The sequence below is a fragment of the Parus major genome, chromosome Z, assembly GCF_001522545.3.
Source record: "Parus major isolate Abel chromosome Z, Parus_major1.1, whole genome shotgun sequence".
NCBI classification, from domain to species: domain Eukaryota; kingdom Metazoa; phylum Chordata; class Aves; order Passeriformes; family Paridae; genus Parus; species Parus major.
Window position 1 is genome coordinate 7,094,600 of NC_031799.1, and position 23,800 is coordinate 7,118,399.

The following is a 23,800-nucleotide window of genomic DNA, read 5'->3' on the forward strand; positions in this document are numbered from 1 at the left end:
ATAGGCTTCCTAGTGAGGTATCTAATGCCCCCAGCCTGACAGTGTTTAAGGGACATTTGGATAATGCCCTGAACAACATTCTTGAACTTTTGGTCAGCCCTGAATTGGTCAAGCAGTTGAAGAGGATGATTGCTGTAGTCCCTTCCAATAGAAACAGTCACTTCTTTTCTGTTCTATTCCACTGACATAAATAAAAAGAACATGCAATCAAACTTCCACCAGGAAACACAGACAGCATGGTACTGCCCAGCCTCCAAGGAGTTTCTCTGACAGTGTTTCATGATCCAGCTCTCCAGCCCCTTGATGAGGAAGTGAGAGCTGAATTAAGCAGCTTTCAGTAAATCTGAGCTCACTCCAAGGTGGTGAAGAGCGAGCCATAGCCACTGACCTGTGCCAGTGGCTGACCTGTTCTCCCTGTAGGGGAACACACACTTTATTTCAGCAGTCAGTCAAGCTGCAGATGGATGAGGGATGTTCCTCCGTATTACCCCTGTGGCACTGGTTGCAGCTCCATGAGAAAATTGATGCCAGTCCCCACAGAGACATTGTCTGGGGCGAGATGAGATTTTGCAAGGGCTGAAGTATTTTACAGCTGAGAGACAATCACAAGCCCTGGAGCAGGACCACTGACAGTGCTGGGAGACCTTTGGAGAGGGTAATGGAGGCTATTGGGGAAAGCTAAAGAGGCAGGAGAAGGACAAGCAGAGCAGTCTCAGGGACAAGGGGGAGGATGCCTTGTTTTTCACTGGGAAACAGGGAAATTTGTCCTGGGAGCAGCTGGGGCTTGGAGAAAACCATCTGCTTCCTGCTCTCTTCCTTGGGCCAAGGTCTGGAGAAGGAGCCAGAGCCAAGGCTGCCAAGTGTCAGGGAGAGACTTCAAGGTCCCCCATGCAGCGCAGGCTGCCCCAGCTGCATGATCTCCCACCAACACATGGGGCCTTGGCTATCAGTCCTATGCCTTTGGGAAAGTCCATGGCTTTGGAAAACGTAAGAGATTTAACCTGCAGTCACCCATGTCTACGGCATTGTCATTGGGATGGGAAAGCATGGGAGGTGAAGAGGGCAAAGAAAAAGGTTAAAGCCATGTAATGACTAGGGATGGGACTGGATGATGGGACACATCATCCAATTTGTTTGTCCAAGGAGCAGGTGCCTCTGTGAGGTGGCCTAAGCCCTGCCATGCGCAGAAGGATGAAACAAATGCCAAGCAGAAATGGGTCATCCTCCTCCTGGACAATTATGGTTATTTTTCTTTCTTTATTTTTTTAATGAATATCATTTATGTTATTCATTAAATACTCACTAAGGGTGCTGGCTCATGTTTATTGGTTGATATATCTCTACATGTCTGCAAGAATTTTTCACCCTTAGCCAAACCAGGGAATGTCAGGAAGGCTGGAAATGGCATGTTCTGGTGTGACTACATCACACATCTGTGGAGAATGTGAGAACAACATGTTGAGGTGAGGGATGGCAGCTTCCTATTTGCGTCCTACTGCAGCTTGGGAGCTGCAGGATTTTTATGGGGCCCTGAGTCATGTGAGTTCACTCCTCAAAAACCATGCTCTGTACAAAACCATCTGTTTTGTGATCATGGGTGCCTGCCAGTGGGCCAACCATGCCCTGTTGTACCCACTCATGACCTGTGACTATCTGGACAGGCTGGATGGATGGATGGATGGACCGAATGTGTGAGGTTCAATAAGACCAAGTGCCAGGTCCTGTCCCTGGGTCACAACAACTCCTGCTGCTCCAGGCTGGGGTAGAATGGCTGGAAAGCTGCCCAGTGGGAAAGAACATGGGAACTGCTTGACAGAAGCTGAACATGAGACAACAGCAGTTTGCCCAGGTGGACAAGAAGGCCAGTGGTATCCGGCTTGGATCAATACTAATAAAAGCAGCAGGATTAAGGAAGTGATCCTTGCTGTGTACTTGGCACTGGTGAGGCACTTCAAGTGCTGTGTTACAGTTCTGGGCCACCCAATCCAGGAAGGAGATTAAGGTGCTGGAGCAAGTTCCGAGAAGGGCAATGGAACTGGTGAAGGATCTGGAATCCATCTCCTGTGAAGAACAGCTGAGGGTGTTTAGGGGATCTTTATCACTGCCTGCAACTCCCTGAGAGGAGGGTGTATCTGGGGGTCAGTATCTTCTCCTAGGCAACCAAAGACAGGATGAGTGGATATAGAATGACAGAATAAGCTGAGTTGGCAGGGAAACACCAGGATCATCGAGTCCAACTCCTGGCCCTGCACAGGGGACCCCAAGAGTCACCCTTTGTGCCTGAGAACATTGTCCAAATGCTTCTTGAATTGCATGAGGCTTGGTGTTCTGTCCCTTTCCTTGGGGAGTTTGTTCCAGTGCCCAACTACCCTCTGGTGAAAAACTTTTTCCTGATATCCAAACTAAACCACCTCTGACACAGCTTGATGCCATCCCCTCAGGTCCTGTCACTGGGCACCATAGAGATCAGTGTCTGCCCCTCCTGTCCCACTCATGAGGAACTTGTAACTGCAATGAGGTCTCCCCTCAGTCTCTTCCAGGCTGAGCAGACCGAGTGACCTCAGCCTCTCCTCACACAGCTTCCCCTTGAGGGCCTTCATCATCCATGTTGCCCCTCTTTGGGCACTCAGTAATAGCTTAATGTCTCAAGCTGTGCCGGGAAAGGCTTATGTTGGACATTAGGAAGAATTTCTTCACAGAAAGGGTCATTATACATTGGAATGGGCTGCCCGGGGTCGTGATGGAGTCACTGTCTCTGGAGATGTTTGAGGAAAGACTGGACATGGCACTCAGTGGTGGTGTTAGGTCATAGGTTGGACTCGATACTGTCATTTTTTTTTTCTAACGACTTGATGCCTTGATTTTGTGACCCCACGCTACACAACAGCCCCGTGTCCCCCTCCCATTCACACATGACTCCTCCCCCGGACGGCCGCAGCACCCACGAGCGCGGCCCCTTTAAAGGCACGCGGAGGTGGGGCGTAGCGCGCGGCAGCGCGTGCGGCGGGGCGTGTCCCGGGGCGAGGCAGGGCGTGGCCTGGCTGTGCGCCGGGGCAAGGCCGGGCGTGCGGCGGGGGCGTGGCCCGGTGCGCGGGGGCGTGGCTAACGGAGCGGCGGGGGCGTGGCCGGCGCGGCGCGCTGAGGTCAGCGCGAGCGGCGCCGTCACAAAAGGAAGTGGCGGCGGCGGGGCCGTCAGCGCGGGGAGGGGCGGGGGCGGCACCGGCACCACCGGCACCGGGACCACCGGGAGCGGCACCGGGAGCGAGGAGGCGGCCGCGGCGGGGGCCGCGCCGCGCCATGGCCCAGCAGCAGATGAGCAGCTCGCAGAAGGCGCTGATGCTGGAGCTGAAGTCGCTGCAGGAGGAGCCGGTCGAGGGCTTCCGCATCACCCTGGTCGATGAGTCCGACCTCTACAACTGGGAGGTGGCGATCTTCGGGCCCCCCAACACACTCTACGAGGGCGGGTACTTCAAGGTACGGGCCTTTTCCCCGCGCCGCGGGCCGCGGTGTGGGGCTGGGCCGGGGCCAGGCCTGCGGGAGGGGGCACGGGCACGGCCTGGGCAGAGGGAGAGCCGCGCCACAGCCGCCGCTGCGCTCTTAATCTACTCTTTTAGCCCCAGAGAGCCTCCTGGAGAAACCTCGGTGAAGGGTGAGAGTTCTCCCCTTCCGCCTCAAGTTGCCCGCTGGGCTCTGCTCTGTGTGTATTTCACAGAATTGTTACGGTTGGAAGGGACCTCTGGACATCATCTGTACCGTACTTCCATATCCTTGCAGTTCCTGAAGGGAACTTGGAGAAAAGATGGGGCAAGACTATTTACAAGAGCATTTAGGGGCAGAAGAAGCGGGGAATGGGTTCGAACTGAAAGAGAGTAGATTTAGCGTAGATACTAGGATGAAATTGTTCATTGTGAGGGTGTTGAGGCACTGGCCCAGGTTGTCTAGAGAAGCTGTAGATGCCCCATCCCTGGCAGGGTTCAAGGCCAGGTTGGATAGGGCTTGGGGAGCAACGTGGTCTAGTGGAGGATGTCCTTGCCCATGACAGGAGAGCTGGAACTAGATCCATCTTCAAGGTGCCTTCCAACCCAAACATTTTGTGATTCTGTGATATTTATTTCAAATTAAGTGGTTTCTGAGCCATTCCTTGATAGCTTCACTCATTGATGGCTTATTCAGGGTAAAGGCAGTGTTTTCCTCAGGGCTCCATGGGCTTCAGGGCTGTTTGACACAATTATTTTTCTACTCCTGTGCTCTTCCTCTCCCCACTTTAAGAAAGCAGCCTTCAAAGGGCTGTGGCAAGATATGATGGGTGAAGGTAAATTCAATTCCTTTCTCAGTCTTCCTGTTAATACAAAAAAACTTTTGTAGTTGCTGTTTCCACTCTTGTGAGTACAGCAAATAAGAAATCTGGCACAGCCATCCCAGAAAAGAGCTGAAGGGAGTGTACTTAATTATCAAAACTACTGGAGAAGGGAGTTGCACCTTTTTCTTAAAACAAGCAATTGGAAAACCTTTGTGCCTGCAGAAGATGTGTTACATTAGGCACACTCCTCTGTGCTTGATATCTGCTTATCTCTGGCAAAATACTGTCCCCATGAGCTTGCTTCTCCCAGCAGTTAACTGTTTTAGTTGTGGCTCTTGCATCTCCCATTTCATGCCCTTTGGCTTCTCTCAAACTGGAAAAAAAAAATCTGGGTGATGTCTTTGCTTGACTAACATGCACCTTTGGTGCCTCTTGGCCTCTACAGGTCAAGGTTTAAGAGCTTTGTTCCACAAAACCAAAATAACCTGTAGCTTGGGGAATAATGGATTTGAGTCACATTCAGTTTGGCTTCATTGTTTGGAAGGAAAGGAAGGCTTTGGCATAAGACTTGCCTTTTGTAATGAGTTGTCTGGCTTACTCATGTAGGTGTGATAGGTATATTCTTAGACTCACCTCCATTATTACTTATTCAGGAAGTCACTCTAGTCTTTGGTTGGTAACAGTGTCATCTTTACATCCGAATGGTCTGGTGACCTCTTCCTGCACTTATATTACTCATCCTTTTTTTTTCAAAGAAATCATGACTGATCAAAATAGTTTTGTTTGGATGGGGAGCTCTCTGGACTGCATATTTGCAGTTGCTCCTGAAAAGAAGCTGAAGCTGCCTGAGAAATAATTTGGGGATGTGTATTAACAAGTGTAGCAAGGCTCCCAGTTGCCTTACCACATCACTGTTACTGGGTTTTTGGGTATTTGATGTCTTTGAACTGCTGTGTCTTTCTTCTAAATTCTCTTGACCAATCCTGTGATAGTTGTTTTGAGAGTGGGAAGATGAGACCTCCCCAGCAGTGGGATTCCCTTCAAGTGCCATGGCTGAAATCTCTCATGTGCTGTTTCTGTCTCATCTTTGCTCCACAAGGAGCCGTGTGTGGCAGATTTTCATAGTGTCTGATCTTTGGTTATGCATCTTGACTTCTGAGACACTGAAAAAGGAAGGAGTCCTATGAGAAATGGTATTCTTGGCTCTCTTTGACTTAGGTCTTTACATGTGTTAGACTCTACTTATGGAATCATTTGGAGATAAGAATAATGCCCTAACTTTATTTGATGGGTGACTTCTGCAATATATTAATTGTACGTGCTGCTCTGAGCCAGTGCTCACCTTGCATGTGTTTCATTTTACAGATTTCTTAACTTGATGAAATATTTAGCTTTACCTTGTTTTGTATTTTCAGTTTGGTAAGGTTAGAGAAGTGAAATTAGAAAAAAGCAATTACAGAATGTAACTTTTTTAAACTTTGTGGCAGTGAGAGTTTGGGAATTCACTTCCCAAATTCACTTCAAGTGTTCCACTTGAAGTATAGTTTAAGGGCAGGAACTTGAGGGAAAGTACATGGGCTTCTAGTTAAGCTAGAGTATAAATATTTAAAGGAAAACTTGTGGTTAAGGTTACTTTAATAAAGAAAGTGTTAGGGATGGTTGTTTGGGGAATACAATTGCTTGATTTGCGTTTTGGGAGCTCTTAGAGGTAGTCATATCAACTTTTGGCACCTTGTTTGTTCTTGGAGAAATATGACCTTTGTCTCTGGGCTGTTGAGCTGGTGGAATAAACTGAAATGAGGGAAGTGCTCTCTCTACACCTCCTTGACAGAAGCTACTGTCTAAAGCTGGTTCAGCATTTCAACAGATTCTTGTTTCAGTTGCAAGTCCTGTAGCTCTAACATCTGATAAACTGAAGCAGTGAACAAGTCCCCTCAAATGTTTGTTTAAAAATGGTAGGTTGTCAACATGCTGGCTATAATAAAGTCAGAGACTTCTTAAAATTTCAAGCACAGTGTCTAAGCATATTTTATCACCTAATATAGCATGCTCAGATCTGCTGAAGTGCTTCAGGGTTTGGGACTGCCATCTAGATGGAAGTGGAAGCAGCTTCCAGAAGCAACAGCTATATGAAAAGCAGCTTGTATCAGCAAGGAATCATGCAGCACTCCCCCACCCCATTCATGTGATCAGCTGAAGGTGGACATCTGAAGTGCAACTTATATCATCCTTTGTCTTACCTAGTGACTGTATTCCCAGTTGTGCTGGATAGCTTTGTAATGTTTTGACCAACCCTTTAAGTTCCTGACTACCATCCCTAAGGAAGGAGTTCAGCTATTTGGCATGGGGAAAATAGTTCAGAGGCAGTGATGTTAAGTCCTTCAAAAAGGTTGTGATAAGAGCAAATGTCTGTCCCTCAGCTGCAGGCAGTAAGAAATGGCCAGTTTGACTGAAGTTTTAGTGGAATCAGTTTTGCTGGGCCACAGGTATTGGACTGCACTAGGTGAACTTGGTTTTTGGTCCCAGACTCACTCACAGAGTGTAAAGGTGAAATGTTGGTAGACCTTGTATGTCCAAGATGTTGCTTACATCTGTTTCACTTGCTGAGTTTTTTGAGTGACAAAGTGAAGATTTTTCTCAGAATGAACTGCTTCATGTCCAGGTCACAGATAGTGACAATTTCTTCTTTCTTACCTCAGCTGCAAAGGACATGGTGTGATGGGTAAGATGGGTCCTTGGATCAGATTCCACTGGGCTATGTGGTAGTTCTGAATTGCTGTGGAAGTGATGGAAATGTGTTTTTCTGGTTTTGCAGGCACTGCCTGAGCAGCAGAGAATCAGCATGTACCATAATGTGCAGAACTAAGTGTGAGCAGTTTGTCAGTGTCACCTTTATGCCACAGGCATCTTCTGTTCATCTGAGAGGGTCCTTTGCTACATGGCAGAACTTCTTCACCTTTAATTTTGGCAGCTGATACATAAAACATGAAACATACATGTTGTGGTGGTGTCCACCACAACAAACATTATGCTGTAAACTGGTGTTGATAGGTACTACTTGGGCTAGATCTCAATGGCTGAGGGCTGTGCATGGTGAAATCTTTACCATCTCAGGTGACCGTTCTTCTCTATCTTGAAATTTTCTTTAATGCTTGAGCCTTCAAAGCCTGGAGGTTGATGAACCTCTGCCCAATGCTTTGATCAAGTAGTGGACACTTGCAGAACTATTAGAAAGTGCTTACTGATGGCTTGCTTGAGGTCCTGAATGTTTGGTGCAATTGTACCTTAGCACCAGAGCTTTTAATTGTTTTTGAAAAAGACTGGTCTTCTAATTTTTTTAGTTGCATGGTATTCTTGTGCTGAGAGCCAGAGTTTCAGGGGAGGTACAAATGAGAAATTATACAAATAGAAACTTCATTAGCACTGCTCAGAAGCATGAGTTGACCAAGTACACTGTGTCAAGAAGCATGTTTAATGTAGACCAGAAGTCAATATTAAAAACCCCTTCAGAGGTGATTCAGGCTGGGTGAATTAAAATGAATATACCTAGCATGAAAGGAAACAAGAAAAATTAGCTACATTGTTAGAGTTACTATTTCATAGTTCTTAAGGCATTTTATTTCATAAGGTGCTTTTCCTACTTGAAGGAACAAGTCTTGACACATCAGTTGGAAGGGAGGAAAAACACCAAGCATTATGATTAGTTTTGTCAAGTAGTTTGGGGGCTAAATACTTGGCAAGGCATTGTTGCCCATGCTTTTTGTAATTCATTACCCCTATACTGTATAGAGTTCTGTATTGTGTTTTAGCGTCTTCCAGGTGATTTGATTTCAAAGTAACTTGCAAAATGTGTTAAGATCTCGGAGCAGGAAATAGAGAACCAATCAGTTACCAATAACTGAATGAACACCATGTTTAAAAGTTTCATATTGTAGTCTACTTCTCATAAAGCTTAAAACAAAGCAAATAAAGTTTTCTAAGCACTTAGAATTACACAACTGGTAGAACATTCAATTCCACAAAAGTATCCTTAATGCCAGGATAAAAATGTGAGGTACTCAACACAAAAACTGCCTTCCGTGGGCCTCTGCATTGCACGGTCCTACCGAGTTTCTCTCTGTGTACTTGATCTATTTTTGTTGCCTTTAGGTATCATTGATGCTAATAAGCAGTGGTTTGGTGCAGCAAAGGGACACAATTGCAGGTGAGTAGAGCCCTGCTTGCTCCAGGTCTGTGGAGCTCCTGTTCTGTCTCAAAAACCAAAGAGCCTCTAAGCTATCAGAAGGCAAGGAAGCAAAAGTTTTCTTCTGAGGTTTATTCATGGATCAAAAACACAGATACGATCCCAGGCTCTCAGGCTTGGGGAATACCTGCTTGTTCCTCACTCTGCTGTTGCGTATAGTTGTTTGGATTGCTGTGCCTCTGGGCTGCACAGACCACTCACCCATTCTGTAGCCTGTTCTGAACATCAGTGTATCATCAGGAGGCGATGGGTTAAGTCATGGTGGCACCTAGCCCCATCTTTTCCCTAGGGCTCTTTTGATCCAGGTAGGACTATGGTTTGTGCTGAGAAGTACAGATAGTGGTTTCCAGTTCTGATACTGCATAGGAGATGATGTGCAGTCGAGTCCTGTTGTACTGCAAGAGGAGAGCTGTAGCACAGCCCAACTCTTCCATCCCATTAGAGTAAAACAGAAAACTTTTCACGTTGGCAAATTTAACGCTGTTCATTTGCCTAATTTTTGTACAGTGGTCCTTGAATAAGGTAGACTACAACTTGAGTTGTAAGGTTTTTTTCTCAGGTAACAATTCAAGGAATCATGCCTCGTGAAACTTCTTGTCTGTCTGTTCAAGAGATAGTAACTAAAAGTGTGTTTCATATAATAGAAATTCATGGAAGTATGTAGCATTAGAAGAGTGGGGTATTAATTTTTTTTTTTGGTGTAAATTCTTTAGATCCAGTACTGTAGTGATGTTATGCCAGTGTCTGAGGGTTTTACACATTGTTACTTTTCAAAAACTCAAACATGTTTTTACCTTGCTGTTTCTGAAGTCACTCTTGTGCTGCCTTGCTATTTTACAGGTAAAAAGGTACACAGGGTACCTTCTCTTTAATAGCACTTTAGGTCTACTACACAGTGCTTATTTTGCATCTGGAGGGTAGGGAATGCCAGGAAAAAACACTTACTGAACCTTAATTCTGACCTTTGATGTGCAGCTTTTTTGTGTGGTTTATGGCATGTCCATCAGGTGTTCAGGGTAATGAATAGTATGGGCTAAATGATGGAGATTTTATGCTGTTTTAAATGTACCTGAGTTCAAGTTGGAAATGTCACAGTTACACATTGTCTGCAGTGTGGATGGACTAGAGGTAATATGACTCATAAATACAGCTACTCTTACAATTTGGGCTGCATGTGATCAGATGTGTACATACACACATGCATGTACACAAAATTAGTCAGTTATTTCCAGAATGCTGTTTCATTTTTAGGCCTAGTGTTCTTATCCAGCATTATGACTTAGTGGCATTGCAGGTAATCTTGCTAAGCTTTTGTGGTAGTGCTTGTTGAGAATGTCCCATCTCACCAGGCCAGTTTGATAGTAGTAACTTTGGTGTTGTGTACTCACCCTTGGAGCTCGAGTACCCAAGAGTAACTAGATGGATTCACTGCCTATTGTCACAGTTGCTGAAATATTTAAAATGCATTTGCCCAAAGTGGCTTACAAAGAGTAGAAAAATGAGAGCTACTAAATTACGGTGTGTTTAGGATATTTTGGAATCTTGCTTGGCTTGAAGAAATGTGGCCTCAGGACTTCCTGGGTGTTCATTTTAAATTGAAGCTTCTACCCGAAGAACAATAAGAACATAAAGAGGCTGAATGTTAAATGGGTTACACTTGAAGGCATCATAGCATTTGTGGTTTAGAAAGAGAAGGCTGGCAGGCTGTATCTTACTACCTAAGGTTTCAGTATTAAAGGCACGACATATGTTCCTTTTGGACTGCTTTGTTGTCTTAAAATTGTACAGGTAATTTAGACATTTAGGTAAATAGGTTTTGTTTGAGAAATCCAAATTGATAGCAGTAAGGACATGTTTGCAGTAGCTTTGTGACTCTTCCCTGAGTTACAAATCCTAGTTAACTATTTAAAATGTATGTTCTAATGTTCATTGTAGCAAAATATTTGAAAAGATTAGGATGCAAAGCCCTCTGCCACAGTATTGAAACAGTAGGAGGACCAGTGTTCAATCAGTTGTGTCATTCGGGTCAGTTTTTGAGTCATAGACATGTGTCCCTTGTGCAAAAATTCTTTGGTTTTAAATTAATCTTCAGACATCTCTGCAGCTAGAAACCTTTTACTGTCAGACCTAGGCAAAAGCTGAAATATTCTTTTTTTGCAGTACCCTCTTCGGCCTTGTCAAAACAAAAACCATGCAATGGAGTAGCTTTAACTTACAATACATTCTCTGAATACACATTTGTTCTTGCATGAAGTCTGCTCATATAAACCCCTTATTCATGGATGTAAACCACACTGGTGTTCAAGTGTTTGCTTATCTTGGCTAGAATAAGTATCTGTAAAAGCACTCACCTTTATTAAAAGAATAGGCTTCTTATAATGTATTGAAGAAAACTGAATTTCATCTCTGTGCTCCCACTACTTCTCTGCAAAAGAGTAACTGGACCCACACTTGGTAGCTGACTACCTTTCAGCAGTGCATTAAGCAGTATAACTTGAGAGGCTGACATCTCTTCTGTACTTTTTAAGTATCTTGTAGCTATTATCTAAATCCCTTCTTATTTGTCATTCATGTGGTAACAAAATGCCCCTACCCAGATGCTTCAGATGAAGGTGCATGGCACTTTTTGTTTAAGGTGGAAAGAAAAAGCCTAGTCTGTTCTTAATGATATTGCCACTTCAGTAGGATCTCTGCCTAACCTCATTTTTTTATTACTGTGTCCATGTTACTCAAAATGCTAAGTAAGAAAGCTGTTGAGAGACAACTCTTATTGAAAACTTATTGTTCAATTTCAGTGGATGATGGTAATGTTTCTTCTCTTGTATAGTTCTCTGAGTGTCAAGTGGCATTTTCTTGAGTCAACCACAGCCATGTTTAAACAATTTTCTGTAGAGGACCTGTTTGTTTTTTGGGATTTTTTTTGAAAACACTTCTAAATGAACCTAGGCTTTTTATATTGCTGTATGATCTCCACTGGAACGTATAAAAATGAAATTTTGAGACCAACATATGGACTGATTTCCATTTTACAGTCTCTGCCAGAAACCTAAAAGTTTATGTCCTTCAAAATTTGACTAATATACTTTCTGTTAAGTTTAACTGATTTTCTTTTTTTTCATGCTGGTTGCAGTCTTTGATTTGTGTGGATGAAGCTTGGCTGGCTTTGGCTTGAAGTACAACAGTAGTGGCACTACTGGGGAAAACTAGGTAGGTTGGGTAGACTTGCTTGAAGCTGTGGACATTTGGGCTCTTGAATTTTGAAACTGGCTGTATTATTGAATATTTTTTGATACTGAAAAAATGCTAAAAAGCAGATCTGGAGATCTGTTTTAAAATACAGTGATAGCTATGTACATGTACCCATATCACCCATAACTGTACTCCATTTGGAAAGGGATTGGAGTTGTACTGGCTAAGGAAGGATGGGGTAAGAAGTCTGCTGGTCTTTGCCACTTTCTTCTCAGTGTTACAGAATAAGCCTGGGCTCTGTTGCTATTAGAGGTGATACTCCAATTTCATGCATTCAAGGCAGCCTGCTTAATGTTCAGCTTGGATAAATGACTGTTAATTTTCAGCTTGCAGGCTTATCCCACACCTACTAAGTAGTTTTTCACATTTTTTCACATCTCTGATGTAAGGGATATACTTATGCTTGGACTCTTCAACCAGGGTCCATATTTTGCTTACAAAAAACAGCTAAGTAAACTGCTAGCAGTCAACAAAAGCCATGAGACACTGGTGGGATGACTGCTGGTATGTGGTACCTTCCTCAGCCAGGAACTTCCTGCTGGCAGTTGCAGATGTATTCCTGAATGATGGACCAGGTCAGGTTGGGGTAAGGATCATGAGTAACCATCCCAAAGCACAACATTGTCTGTTCCTGTGCGTGGTGGGGATGCAGTGAAATGTCACAAGGACATGTCTTCAGCCCTTATGGGCTGTCCAAGAAACTAATCCCACATCCTGTGGGATCAGCTCTGTGTGTGCAATAGCAGAGGCATGGAGGAAGGCTCTGGTATGCTTGGCCACAAAAGACCTGTCATTGTCATGCCACCAGGCCTCTTCATTTGTCTTGGAATCTCTTGGAATACAAGCCCACCTCAGGCATCTCCTTCTTCCTTCAGCTCTTCCTAAACTAGAATAAATGTACTTGAGTTACAACTGCGGGCTCACAAGGCCACCACATGTGATTTGATTGGTGCTCCTGGTGTCTCAGCCTTGTTCCATTTCATCTTCTCCTCTGCTACTGCCAATTTTGTTGGACATGTGGATGACTTTCACCTCCTTAGAAACACAGAATTATTATGGTTGGAAAAAACCTCTAAGACCAAGTCCAGCCACCAACCCAGCATCCACCACCATGTTCACCACTAAACCGTGTCCACAAGTGTCACATCCATGCTTTTTTCCAAGAGAACAATGAAGTATTTTTGACCTGCCTACGTCTAATTTGTACTTCCAAGATGACAAGTGTCTGCTTTTAATATCACAAATATGATGTGATAACTCTTAAGTTATACTACAGCAAATCTAAGACAGCTTTGGCTGGAGGTCCGTTCTGTTGTATCTTTGACTCTTTCATGCTCCAGTTTATTTCCCATTGCATGGCTTTTTGTTCAGATTGCATTGGTTCATAGCTGGGGTTATAATTAAGTCTTGGAGTTTTTTCTTTCCTTTTCTTGCGAAGTCCAGAGCAGTGACTTTGGTGCTCTGGAAGGAATGTTTCACAGAATCAATTATGCTGGAAGAGACCATCTGTGATAAAGTCCAACCTGTCACCAAATACCACTGTGTCAACCAGACCATGGCACTGAGTGCCACATCTGGTCTTTCCTTAAACACCTCCAGGAACAGTGACTCCACCGCCTCCCTGGGCAGTCCTTTTCGATGTCTAATCACTATTTCTGTGAAGAAACTTTCCCTAATGTCCAACCTAAACCTCCCCTGGTGCAGCTTAAGACTGTGTCCTCTTGTCCTGTTACTGGTTGTCTGGGAGAAGAGCAAGATCCCCACCTGGCTACACCCTCCTGTCAGGCAGTTATAGAGAGCAATAAGGTCACCCTAGGCCTCCTTTGCTCCAGGCTAAACACCCCCAGCTCCCTCAACCACTCCTCATAGGACTTCCCCTCTGGACCCTTCGACAGCTTCACTGACTTGTGAACCTGCTCCAGCACCTCAATGTCCTTGAATTGAGGGGCCCAGAGCTGGACATAGCATGTAAGGTGTGGCTACACCAGTGCCAAATAGAGGGGGAACAAAGTCTGTGTAACTAGTGGGGTTTTTTTGGTTGTTTAAACTCTATGCTGGATCTCTTTCTAGTAAAAAAAAAAAAAAAAAAGTACTATGAAGGAGGTGTTTTATGGAAGAGAAACATAATGATGGTACTGGGAAGGAGTTTCCCTGTTCTCAGAAAAGGCTTCAATTTTGTTAGGCTACTGATGCATAATTTGTACAACTATAGTAATGCAGAAAAACTAAGGATAACAACATCTGAACTGAGCCTAAAACCCACTCTTAATACTAGATTGTTGCATTGAATTTGATTCTTAATTTGTACATTAGCCAATATATGATGTCAACATGAAATAAGAGGGTTATGAGAAATAAACTTCTTCCAAGAAAATTTTTGTGTCTATTACAAGATGCTTTTATGGCCAACCAAACATCATCATCTGCTATGTAGTAACAAGCGTTCTTTCGTACATGTTTAGCTGATCTTTGTGGTAAAACTATTAAATATTGCTGTGTCACATTTGCTCTGAACACAAATCACAACAGTCTGATGTTAGACTGGGTGAAAGAGATGCACAGTCCAGAATCTGTCATCTGTTAGGCCCTTTGTGTGGGTGAAGCACGGCTCTTGTCCAGAATAGTCTATGGATGCTACACTAACAGGATCAGAGAGCCACTGCAATGCTTTGTTCATCATCTGTAGTGACTGTAAGAGGTGCTCACGTGAAGGACACTGGGCTGTCATTGAAGGAACCCTGTAGATGCACAGGACATTTTACAAAATATTCTTTGTCTTGTCAAAATGTTCTTTGACAAGAGTAAGAGTAATTTAGTGCATACATACTAAGCCCTCTATCTGGTTCATATTATATTCATTATTCTGGATAAATTAACACTTATTTAAAATATGTATATCCTATAATTGCATAATTGACAAAATCTGTAGGTAGAAAGTTTTATGCTTTTTGTAAATAACTGTTGGGAGAGCTTTCTTCCAAAACAAATGGGACATATATGTTTACAAGTACAGAATTTAATTTTGGAATGGCTGAAGAAGTTAAATTAATAGCTTTCAGGCTGCTTAAGCACAAAAGCAAAGAGATTTTTTTCAATAAGGAGTTCTGCTTATTCCTGGTTTTTAAAAATAAAAGCCTGAGCAGTTTCTTGAAGCGCCCCAGCACAGAACCTGATGTACTGACAAGTCACACTCCTCTGCACAGACTTTGTCCATGAGGCAGCTGCGGCAATTCTCTAAGAGCAAAAAATAAAGCTGGGGTTGTGTAACTTAACCTGGGGGAGGAGGGGGACATTCCTGGTGCTGAAGAGAAAGGCATCAAGTCAGGGCCTGGGTATGTAAGCTTGTGAGACATATGCTATGCAGGCTTCACAAATAAATCTGAGTGTATTGTGGAGAATCTGGGTGAACTTCTCATTGGAGGAGGCAACGTTATCCCTTCCCTTGTCTCATCATTTGAAATATCAGAGGGACTTGCACTGAGTTCGAAGCTACCCTGCTTTTTTACTTCCCACCTCTGGGACTTCTTTCTTATACTGTATTAATTGCTCCAGCCTCTTGTGCATTTCCGTTGCAGCCACCCCAGGTCTTCTCTTCTGCTTCGAAGGGTAGATTCAAAATAAAGCCTCTCGGCATAGAGAAGCCAGCATGTGGGATTTGATGTGAAGTGTGGAAGTGTGAAAGGGCATGCAGCTCTGCATCACAGACTGGGAAACAGACCGGTGTTGCACGTCGTGGAGCTGGCATATTTGCAGGGCAAGTTTTGGTTCCAGTCAGTTAAGATGAGGTTTGAAATCTATTACTGACATGCCTCTGAGTTCTGTTGTGCTTGTCACCCCAAGTGCAATTACCCAGGCTATGCCACAACACTGAGCTTAAAACACACGGGCAGAAAGCCAAATTCTGCACTTAGCAAGCACTTTAAATAGAAAACTACAGCACGACTGACCTGCAGGTACCTTTCCTTTTATAAGGAAGGCTGGCGTTTCTAACTGCTTTAATTATAAATGCATTGGTAAATGCTGTTGTAGAATATTTATTCACTTAAATAATGTTTAGTCACAACTTAATGTGATTGCTATGTAAAGTTTGAGTTTTAGGCAGAATATGAAGCCTTTACCTTCTCTAATTTTGTTAACCTTGTGAAAATAGGTACAGCAAAAGGAATGCTTAGGGCATTTTCCAGTGATACTTTGGCACCCATGGTAAATCACCACAGTCCATGTTAATAAACCATTGCAATAATTTTGTAGAGTTTAAGTATGTCTGCAATGCAGCACTGGCACATTTGACCTGTCTCAGGCACAGCAGTGGGGTCTGTTAGTGACAGCATGATATTTAACACCAGTTGTGAACTGACCCAGCTTAGAGTTGGTTCTGCAGCCCATGCTTAATCCCACGTTGCCATGGTTCAGCCACCACCTGTATCCGTGATAATGGATGCAAAGCCAGTACAGTTGCAGCTGTAAATCTCTAAGTCACAGCAGTGAGGGCCATGTAGACAGAAACTTGGGAAGCTGCTCTGGTGCGGCTTCAGGTACTGATGGTAGAAAAATGCTGGTAGATTGGTGTTACAACTTAACCTGACCTAGTTTAGTTGCTTCTGTTGGCTTATCCCATATTTGGTAAAATGTAAATTCTAATGAAAGCTCATGCTGTGATCAAAGTTGTGAAACCTTCTTGTTTGTGTTTAAGATAAATGGACTGTGGGGAGAGGAGTGCTACGCAGAATCTTACTGCAGTACCTTTACTACTGAGAAATTCCTGGAAATCGTATTGTAACAGCCTAAGACTTGGCTGCCTGCAGAGTTCAGCTGAATTTGCCACTTGGTTTCATGGCTATCATGGCTGGAAAGTTTAACAGCTTAAGCCTCACTTAGCTAAAACATCCATGTAGTTATGGGGGTTATCTACTTACTGATTGCTTCACAGAGGTTCTGTGACCATTATTTAGAAAAGATATGTGTGTTGGTGTGCATTTCAGTGCCTAGATGAGTTTAAGAAATCTTACGTTGCTTTCTTTCTCTTGATAACAAAATTGTAGGAGTGTTCAGTTACTGAGTTATTGAAAGTGACACCATAGGTTCATAAACCTGGTTTGGATGTTTACCTGTGTGATTGCCTCAGTACCTTGGAATTTAAGCTATCAGACTATTTACAGTTTTATAGGAAGCCTCACTGGTGAGGGTATAATTAAAACAAAGCTATTCCTATGTCAGGAACTTGAGATTCTTAGGACAGAAGATCCCAAAAGCTATTAAAAGTTAAAAAAAACACAAAAGCCAGACTTCAAAAATCACTGTTTCTGGCAACTGATTTCCTAGAAGTTATGGTGAACGGAAGGGAAGCCCAAGATAGATGAGCTGAGGTGCTGGTGTTGATGAAGTGGTTGTCTTGGTAACTGCAGTCACTTAAATATCCTGAGAAAAATAGCAAGCAAATGTTAAGATTGAGAAATGGCATCAGATTGACAGAAGAACCAGAAGCAATGAGCAGCTTGAGGCTTACACAGGAAGTTGATATGACTACCGTAGCAAGTTGCTGTTTTCATTGGTGGGACTCTTGAGTGTTGTGACCCTGATGGCTCTTCTCTTGTAATGGCAGTGTGCTGGCTGCCTACTTGCTGCATGAGGTCAGATTCCTGGGGAGACACCTTCCAGGGTATATTTATCCCCAAAAGGTGACTGATGCATGTGTTGTGAATTTACCGGTGTGCTTCATTTTGCATTCCCGCTGTTCAGTGTAGTATACAAGCATTGCGGTGAAATCCCAAATGCAAAAGTAACCCTTCATGCAGGCATGTGCTAATACGAGAATTGTATTCCATGTCGGAGATTAACTGCTGGAGATGCAGCTGTGTTAGGGATTGCTCTAGGTCCCTGTAGTGCTTTCCATAGTGAGAAATTGAGCCATCTTGCTATGTGTGTTTTGCTAATCATGATTGTACGTGCTGATTTGTGGTTCTGTAGGTAAAAATTGATAAGTTTTAATCTTTTGCTTCCTTCATAAAGTACTTAATTCTCCTTCACTTCAGCACAAAAAGCACAGCCTAGAGAAAGCCCAACTGAGTAAAACAAGTAGAATTTGGGCCAGTTTTTTCCTGCTGCCACAAGCATATTTGTAACTGCCAACTATGACAGGTATTTCTACAGGCACTGAATCTTAAGCAGAGCACCAGGTGCTCAGAGAAGTTAAAGAAGACTAGGTGTACTCTTTTTGCCTTTCATCTAATTCTTGGTTTCTGAGCTTCTCTTTGTGTAATAACTTGTGAAAAGTCACAGTTGAAAACTTCATTCAAATGAAGTTGTAAGCTTGTAAGTTACTTCTTGCTGCGAAGGCCAGCAAATAGTGAAAACTTCTAGTAGGATTAATTTCCTATCACATTTATTCCCTTGTTTTTTCCTAAGAAAAATCCTACCCTGCAGATACAGGAACCAGTCACTCTATATTTTTTTTTTTTTTTTTTTCCATTTATCTGCTTGTTTAAAAGCTACCTGGCTCTGCTGGTAGTGATTAGAGTGCTAGGTGGACTTGATGTTCCTGTGACACAAGTCCAGCTTGGTGCTCTGGTTATTTCATTTAGTCATTTGACCATGTTTAAATGTTTAGCCACATTTTTCAACACAGGCAAAATCTCTGCTAACTTTCCCTAATAGCAATGTAAGCCTACTACAGTTTAATAGTTGATTTACTTCTGAATCTTTGCCTAATTAGAGGGAGGTTTTCCTTGGTAAGTGATACCGATTTCTGCAGTAGTGAAATGTTAGAAATTGCCACCCCTTGTGTAATGCGGATACTGATGGTAGGTGTTTTATTTGTGTGTAGCTTTTGCTGAAGGAGCAATGGTAAAAATACCTATTTAGGTGTTTCTTGTTTCCTGGCTTATAAGTTTTTAACGTGTATTACCTCTCCCTCTGACTGTTGAAGGTTTTTTTACACTGAAAGTGCTAATCTGATGCAGGACTTCTTAAGATATCTGAAACTTCATCTGATACCAATCAACAGGTTAAGGTTCACAAATCATTTCTGATGATCGTGTGATATGTTTTCCAAATATTTCCTGTCATTGCAAAGAATATTTAATTAAAAAGTGAGGGAGTATGAGATTAAACCTGGATCACTTTATGTAATCACTCTGAATTGTGTGCTTAGAATGGTGTTCTCCACTGTTAAGATCCACTATTTTCATCCTTCTATTTTCACTAGTTCAACAGCTAAAAGTTCCAAATATGCCTGGTACAATCAAACCCACATTTTTGTGAAAATGAAGCTTGATATAGGAAGTTTCATAAACTAGGCACTACTACTATATGGAGTAGTCTGAATTTTCTGAAGAGAGCATGTGGTAGCTGGCACTTCAGTGGAGATGACTTGGTAATTATAGCTCCTTTGTCTGAATCCCTCTGACATTTCATGGGGCTAATGGCAAATTAAGCTTTTTTGTAGATGGAAGGAAAGAAGGCTGCTAAAAATATTTGGGGTTTGTACATCTTTAATTATATTATTGGACTTGGACTAGAACAACATCTTGGAGTCCAAGGCATGAGGTTGAAGTGGTTAAACTCTCCTGAAATGAACAGTCCTGCCACTGGAGCAAAGCTTCTTGTGAACAGAGATCTTGATTCTCTGAACCCTTTTACAACAGTACAAGACTGTTAAGACACTTTGGGATTTTTTTTTTTTTTTAGGTTTAGGTGGTAGGTGTTTACTGAATCAACAGAAAATTGCTTACTTAGGTGATCATGGTGATAGTCTGTGTGTTTTGCTGTGATGATCTGACTCTGAGGGTGTCACATCAACTTCTCTGCCTTAAATATCTCAATTCTAGTTTAATGTGTTGTAAGCATTCTGAATATGAATCAGCTAAGGTTTGGCTTGAGTTGCTTTTATTCCAGGATAAATGTAACATATAGTTGCATAAGATAAGTAGAGGAGCCTGAACCTGAGCTAGTGAAATCTGTGAATAGTTTGATTTTGATTTTTGTAAGTGGATCCTTAGTGTAATTTACCTGTCAGTTGCTAGAACAGTGGGCATGGTTTCTGCTGCTCTGTGCTAAGCAAAACAATCAGAAAGAAGAAATATATCTATGATATAGTGGCTGACTTATACACAAGGTGTGGTATTCCTTTAATCCTTTTATAAACTGTTTTATCCTAGCTAATGTACTTGTGGATGTTCTTATTACTCATACAACGCCTAATTCCTTTTGAACTCTGCTAAACTGTTGGCCTTAATGTTGCTTAGCAATAATTAGCAAAACACAGGTGGTTTGTGTATTAACTCTAGATCAAACCTTCAAAATTTTGTTTGTGCTGACCTGTTAGGCTTTTATGTTGGTAAGATTTCCACAGCTGAATGGGGAATGGGAACTCATCCAGATGGGTTTTGGATCAGCTTCACTGCCAGCCCTTAGCTTGGATCTTTTCTTAATTTTGTCTTTAAAGCTCCTGTGTTGTGTTTCCACTTGACATGGCAAGCTTTTAAGAATGTTGTATAGCCTCCTTCCCAAACTATCTAGTTTTCTATAGGAAGCTTCACCCTCACAAAGTAAAAACATCATCTGTCTCTTTTTTTATGGGAACTTGAAATGAATTGCTGGATGTCATTCTGCTCTTTGCAGTTTAACCATGCTGCTCTTACAGGAGCACACAGATAAGGATAAAGGAGTAGTGGTAATTGGTATTCAGATGTTTTACATGTCTGATCTGGAGATTGTATAATTTTGCTAGGACACTGGAAAACTTAATTTTGTGATTTCGATCCTGTATTCTTCCTCTCTCAGTTGTTCGTTCTAGGCAAGTTTGGTTGTTCAAGGTCAAAGTTCCACTTAAAGTTAAGGAATACTACGGGATTCTTAAATAATCCCTGCTGTGCTTTTGTAGCAATATTTTTATATCCCATACGTTCTTGCCTTGCAACTATCACCATTTTAGAGCACTCTGTGGTAAGTAGGGTAAAGAACTAAAATTGTGTAGAAGTGCCTGAAGTGTCAACAACTTCAGTACTGAAGGGTGGCATTAAGGTCCAGCCCACTTAATTTATGTGCCCAGCTTTGGAGTGAGACTTGGAGAGGTTCAGCCATCTCTTGTCTGGGGATAACTGTGTCCTCCTCAGGTCTTTGGCTCCTGCAGGAAATTTAATATGTGGCTCTCAGCCAAAAGTACTAGAGATGTATTTAGTTCCCACTTTAGCTTAAAGGGACTAAACACATACCATACCTTCTGAGTTTTTTTTGAGGTGACATAGTTATCAGGCTCTGTGTTTCTATTGAGGAATCCTTCCTTTCCCTTGATGAAACTTCTGTGTTTTGGGCTCTTGGCTGCATACTGTGGCAGAAGTAAGAAGGAACTTACCTCTGTATCTCAAGGTGCTCAGCTGGAAGGAGGGATTGGTCCTGTTTATCAGCTCACATGCCAGTGTGAAATGTTACTGATCCTAACAGTTTTTTCCAAGCTCTGTGCTATGAGCTGTCAGTCTCCTTTTGTTTTCTGATTTGGGTTTTTGCATTCCTATCTGGACAGTGGCCTGATGCCAATGGGAAGGCTCAAGAGAGCTGTGCTTAATGCCCTTTAGGATAGGGCATCCCCCCAGAAGGTGGAGGATGCAAAGTACCTTTGGGCCAAATGCCCCAGTGCCAGCTGATTGAATAAGATGTCCCAGTTTAGCTGATACTTTTTTTTTTTAAGGAAAATAGGACAATCATCTGAATGAAATGTGCTGTACAACTGGTCATGTACAGAATTTCAGGCTCTTAGTCAGCCGTGTACACATATCTACTTGTAACCTTGAGTTCAGTATTAAATTGCCAGAGCTCAGTGTTCAGGGCATGCTCGGCGCATTTTGTTTCTTGTCACTTTTGTTGGGCAGGTCAGCAAGCACTACTCAGGAGGAACATAAGGAGAATCCTGGATCTAGAACCTGGAGTTTTCAAGGGTGTGTCCCTAGTCTACAGTGACTCCCAAGATGCACTTCACAAACACCAGGCTTGTCATACTCACCCATGACATGCTTACAGTGTTACTCCTCCTTCTGTTAGGGTCCAGAAAATTAAAGGATAAGGTACTTTTAGGTATCTATTTAATGCTCTCTTCTGAAGAGTGCAAGATCTTCTTTTCCTCTTTAAACTTCTGTTCTTGTATTTTTGGAGGGCACATAATAATAGAGTAATAGAGGCTGAGAAGGTATCCTCAAACAGTTCCTGTCCTATCTCAGTGCCTAGTAGTGTATTTGTGGCAGAAAATCTTTCAGCGCTTCAGGGAAATGACTTAAAAGTCCATCCTTATAAACACTTCATCATTGGTTAACTATTTTACATTTATTTTTCTGGTCATATTTTCTCACTAGTTTGCTGTAGTCTGTTGTCTTGTGGATGAAGCTGTGATTTTAAAGACGGCATTTCACACTGGAAGCAATTTCAATGTCCTATGATAACATGTACAAGAATGTCAGATCAGTCAGTGTTTAATTTGCAAATTAAAAATCTTGCTGTTGTGGTTTTTTGTGTTAAGCTACTGGACTGTAAGGATAATGAACTAGTGATGCAGACTTCCATGGCCATTAATCTGATATTGTAATAGCTGTGTTTAAAGCTAACTGCTCACAGTATAAAAGCGAATGAGCTATGTGTCACCTTAGATATAATTAGATACGCTGCCTGGTATGTTTATTTTGGAGATTGGAGCAGAAGCATAAGCCCCCCCTACAATACAGGCTGTAATGCCCAGTGCAGAAGTGGTTGTAGAAGGAATGTGAATTCTGCAGCACACACAGCTTAGTGCACAGTGTGGGCTACTCAGCTCTGAATTTGCTGAGATTTTTTTTTTTTCCAATCTTGGTAGTAGAATCACAGCATTTTAATCCTGATGGCTGCAGTAGTTATGTCTGTATGAGAAGTGTGAGATCTGATGTCTATAGGCTTACTACCCAGAAAAGATAGATAACAGTGCAACAAACATGAAGGAAGTTGTGCAGATGTCATTGCTGGGATACTGCTGAGTGTCCCCTTCCCCAGTATCCAACTCCTCAATTTCTCCTCTGGGAAAGATCAGGGCTCTTGAGCCTGAGTTGCTGTCCCACTTGCTGTTAATACAGGCTACAGACAGCCACAGTGTTCAACCTTTGTGTCTCTGCAGGCTTTCTATCTTGAAAAGGTGACATGACTTCACTGAGGAACACTAAACAATTAATTATATAGTTAATTATATAGATGTCTTCCAGATATTTGTTTTGAAACACTTTAAAGCTATAAAATATACTGGATCTGCAAAGCTGCCAGTATGTCTGCACTTAGCACAAGGGCCATTTTGCCAGCAGGAGAAAGTACTTTGTCCTGCAAAGTCTAAATTGACTCAAAGGTTTTTGATTGGTTATATTTGGTGTAATGTGGGTTTTTTGGTGTTTGTTTTGGGGGTTTTTTTTGGTTGGTTGCTTGGTTGGGTTTTTTTGGGAGGTATGTTGTTGGTTTTTTGTTTGTTTGTTTGTTTTGGGGTTTTTTAATATCATCTTTGTAAGTAGTGGTCTGGTGTTAGTTTCAGCATCTGAGCCTTTTTTTTCTGCATTCATACATTGATACGTGCTCTGAATGATGCCTGGTTGGGAAGAGGCTAACTGAAAATATTGCAGAGTAACTTGAGCAGCAAACAGTGTGATACTCAAATGAGGCTAACTTCTGTATAATGAGAGTGAAGCAGGATGTTTTGAAACACGTCTCTTTTTACAGGAGACAAGCAGTGCTGTTGGCATATTTTAAATGTTATATGTACTGCTTGTGTCGCATCCACTGTGATGAGGCTGTGACTTGCTGGAGGCTCTTGAACCTGCAAAGTCAATCCAGCCCACCAATACAAATAAGGGGTTTGTGACTACTAATGAGCTGCAGAAATGATGATTACTGTACAGTTCATTGTATGCAAATATAAGTAAATTAGAGCCCTCTTGAAAGCCCAGCATACTCTGAAGGGTAGTGACACATGATTTTTGCTGAAACTAGGCTCTGTAAGAGTTGGCTTC

At 42.5% G+C, this 23,800-nt stretch overlaps 1 protein-coding gene across 1 annotated transcript in view; it reads left to right on the forward strand.

Annotated features, from left to right (window-relative positions):
- The first annotated feature begins 3,146 nt into the window (after window positions 1-3,146).
- UBE2R2 (ubiquitin conjugating enzyme E2 R2) overlaps window positions 3,147-23,800 on the forward strand; it is a 53,869-nt gene continuing 33,215 nt past the window's right edge. Inside the window, exon 1 of the mRNA XM_015615072.1 lies at window positions 3,147-3,474. Within this exon, the coding sequence (XP_015470558.1) occupies window positions 3,298-3,474 (177 nt within the window). The 5' untranslated portion in view covers window positions 3,147-3,297. The remainder of the gene's footprint in view (window positions 3,475-23,800) is intronic.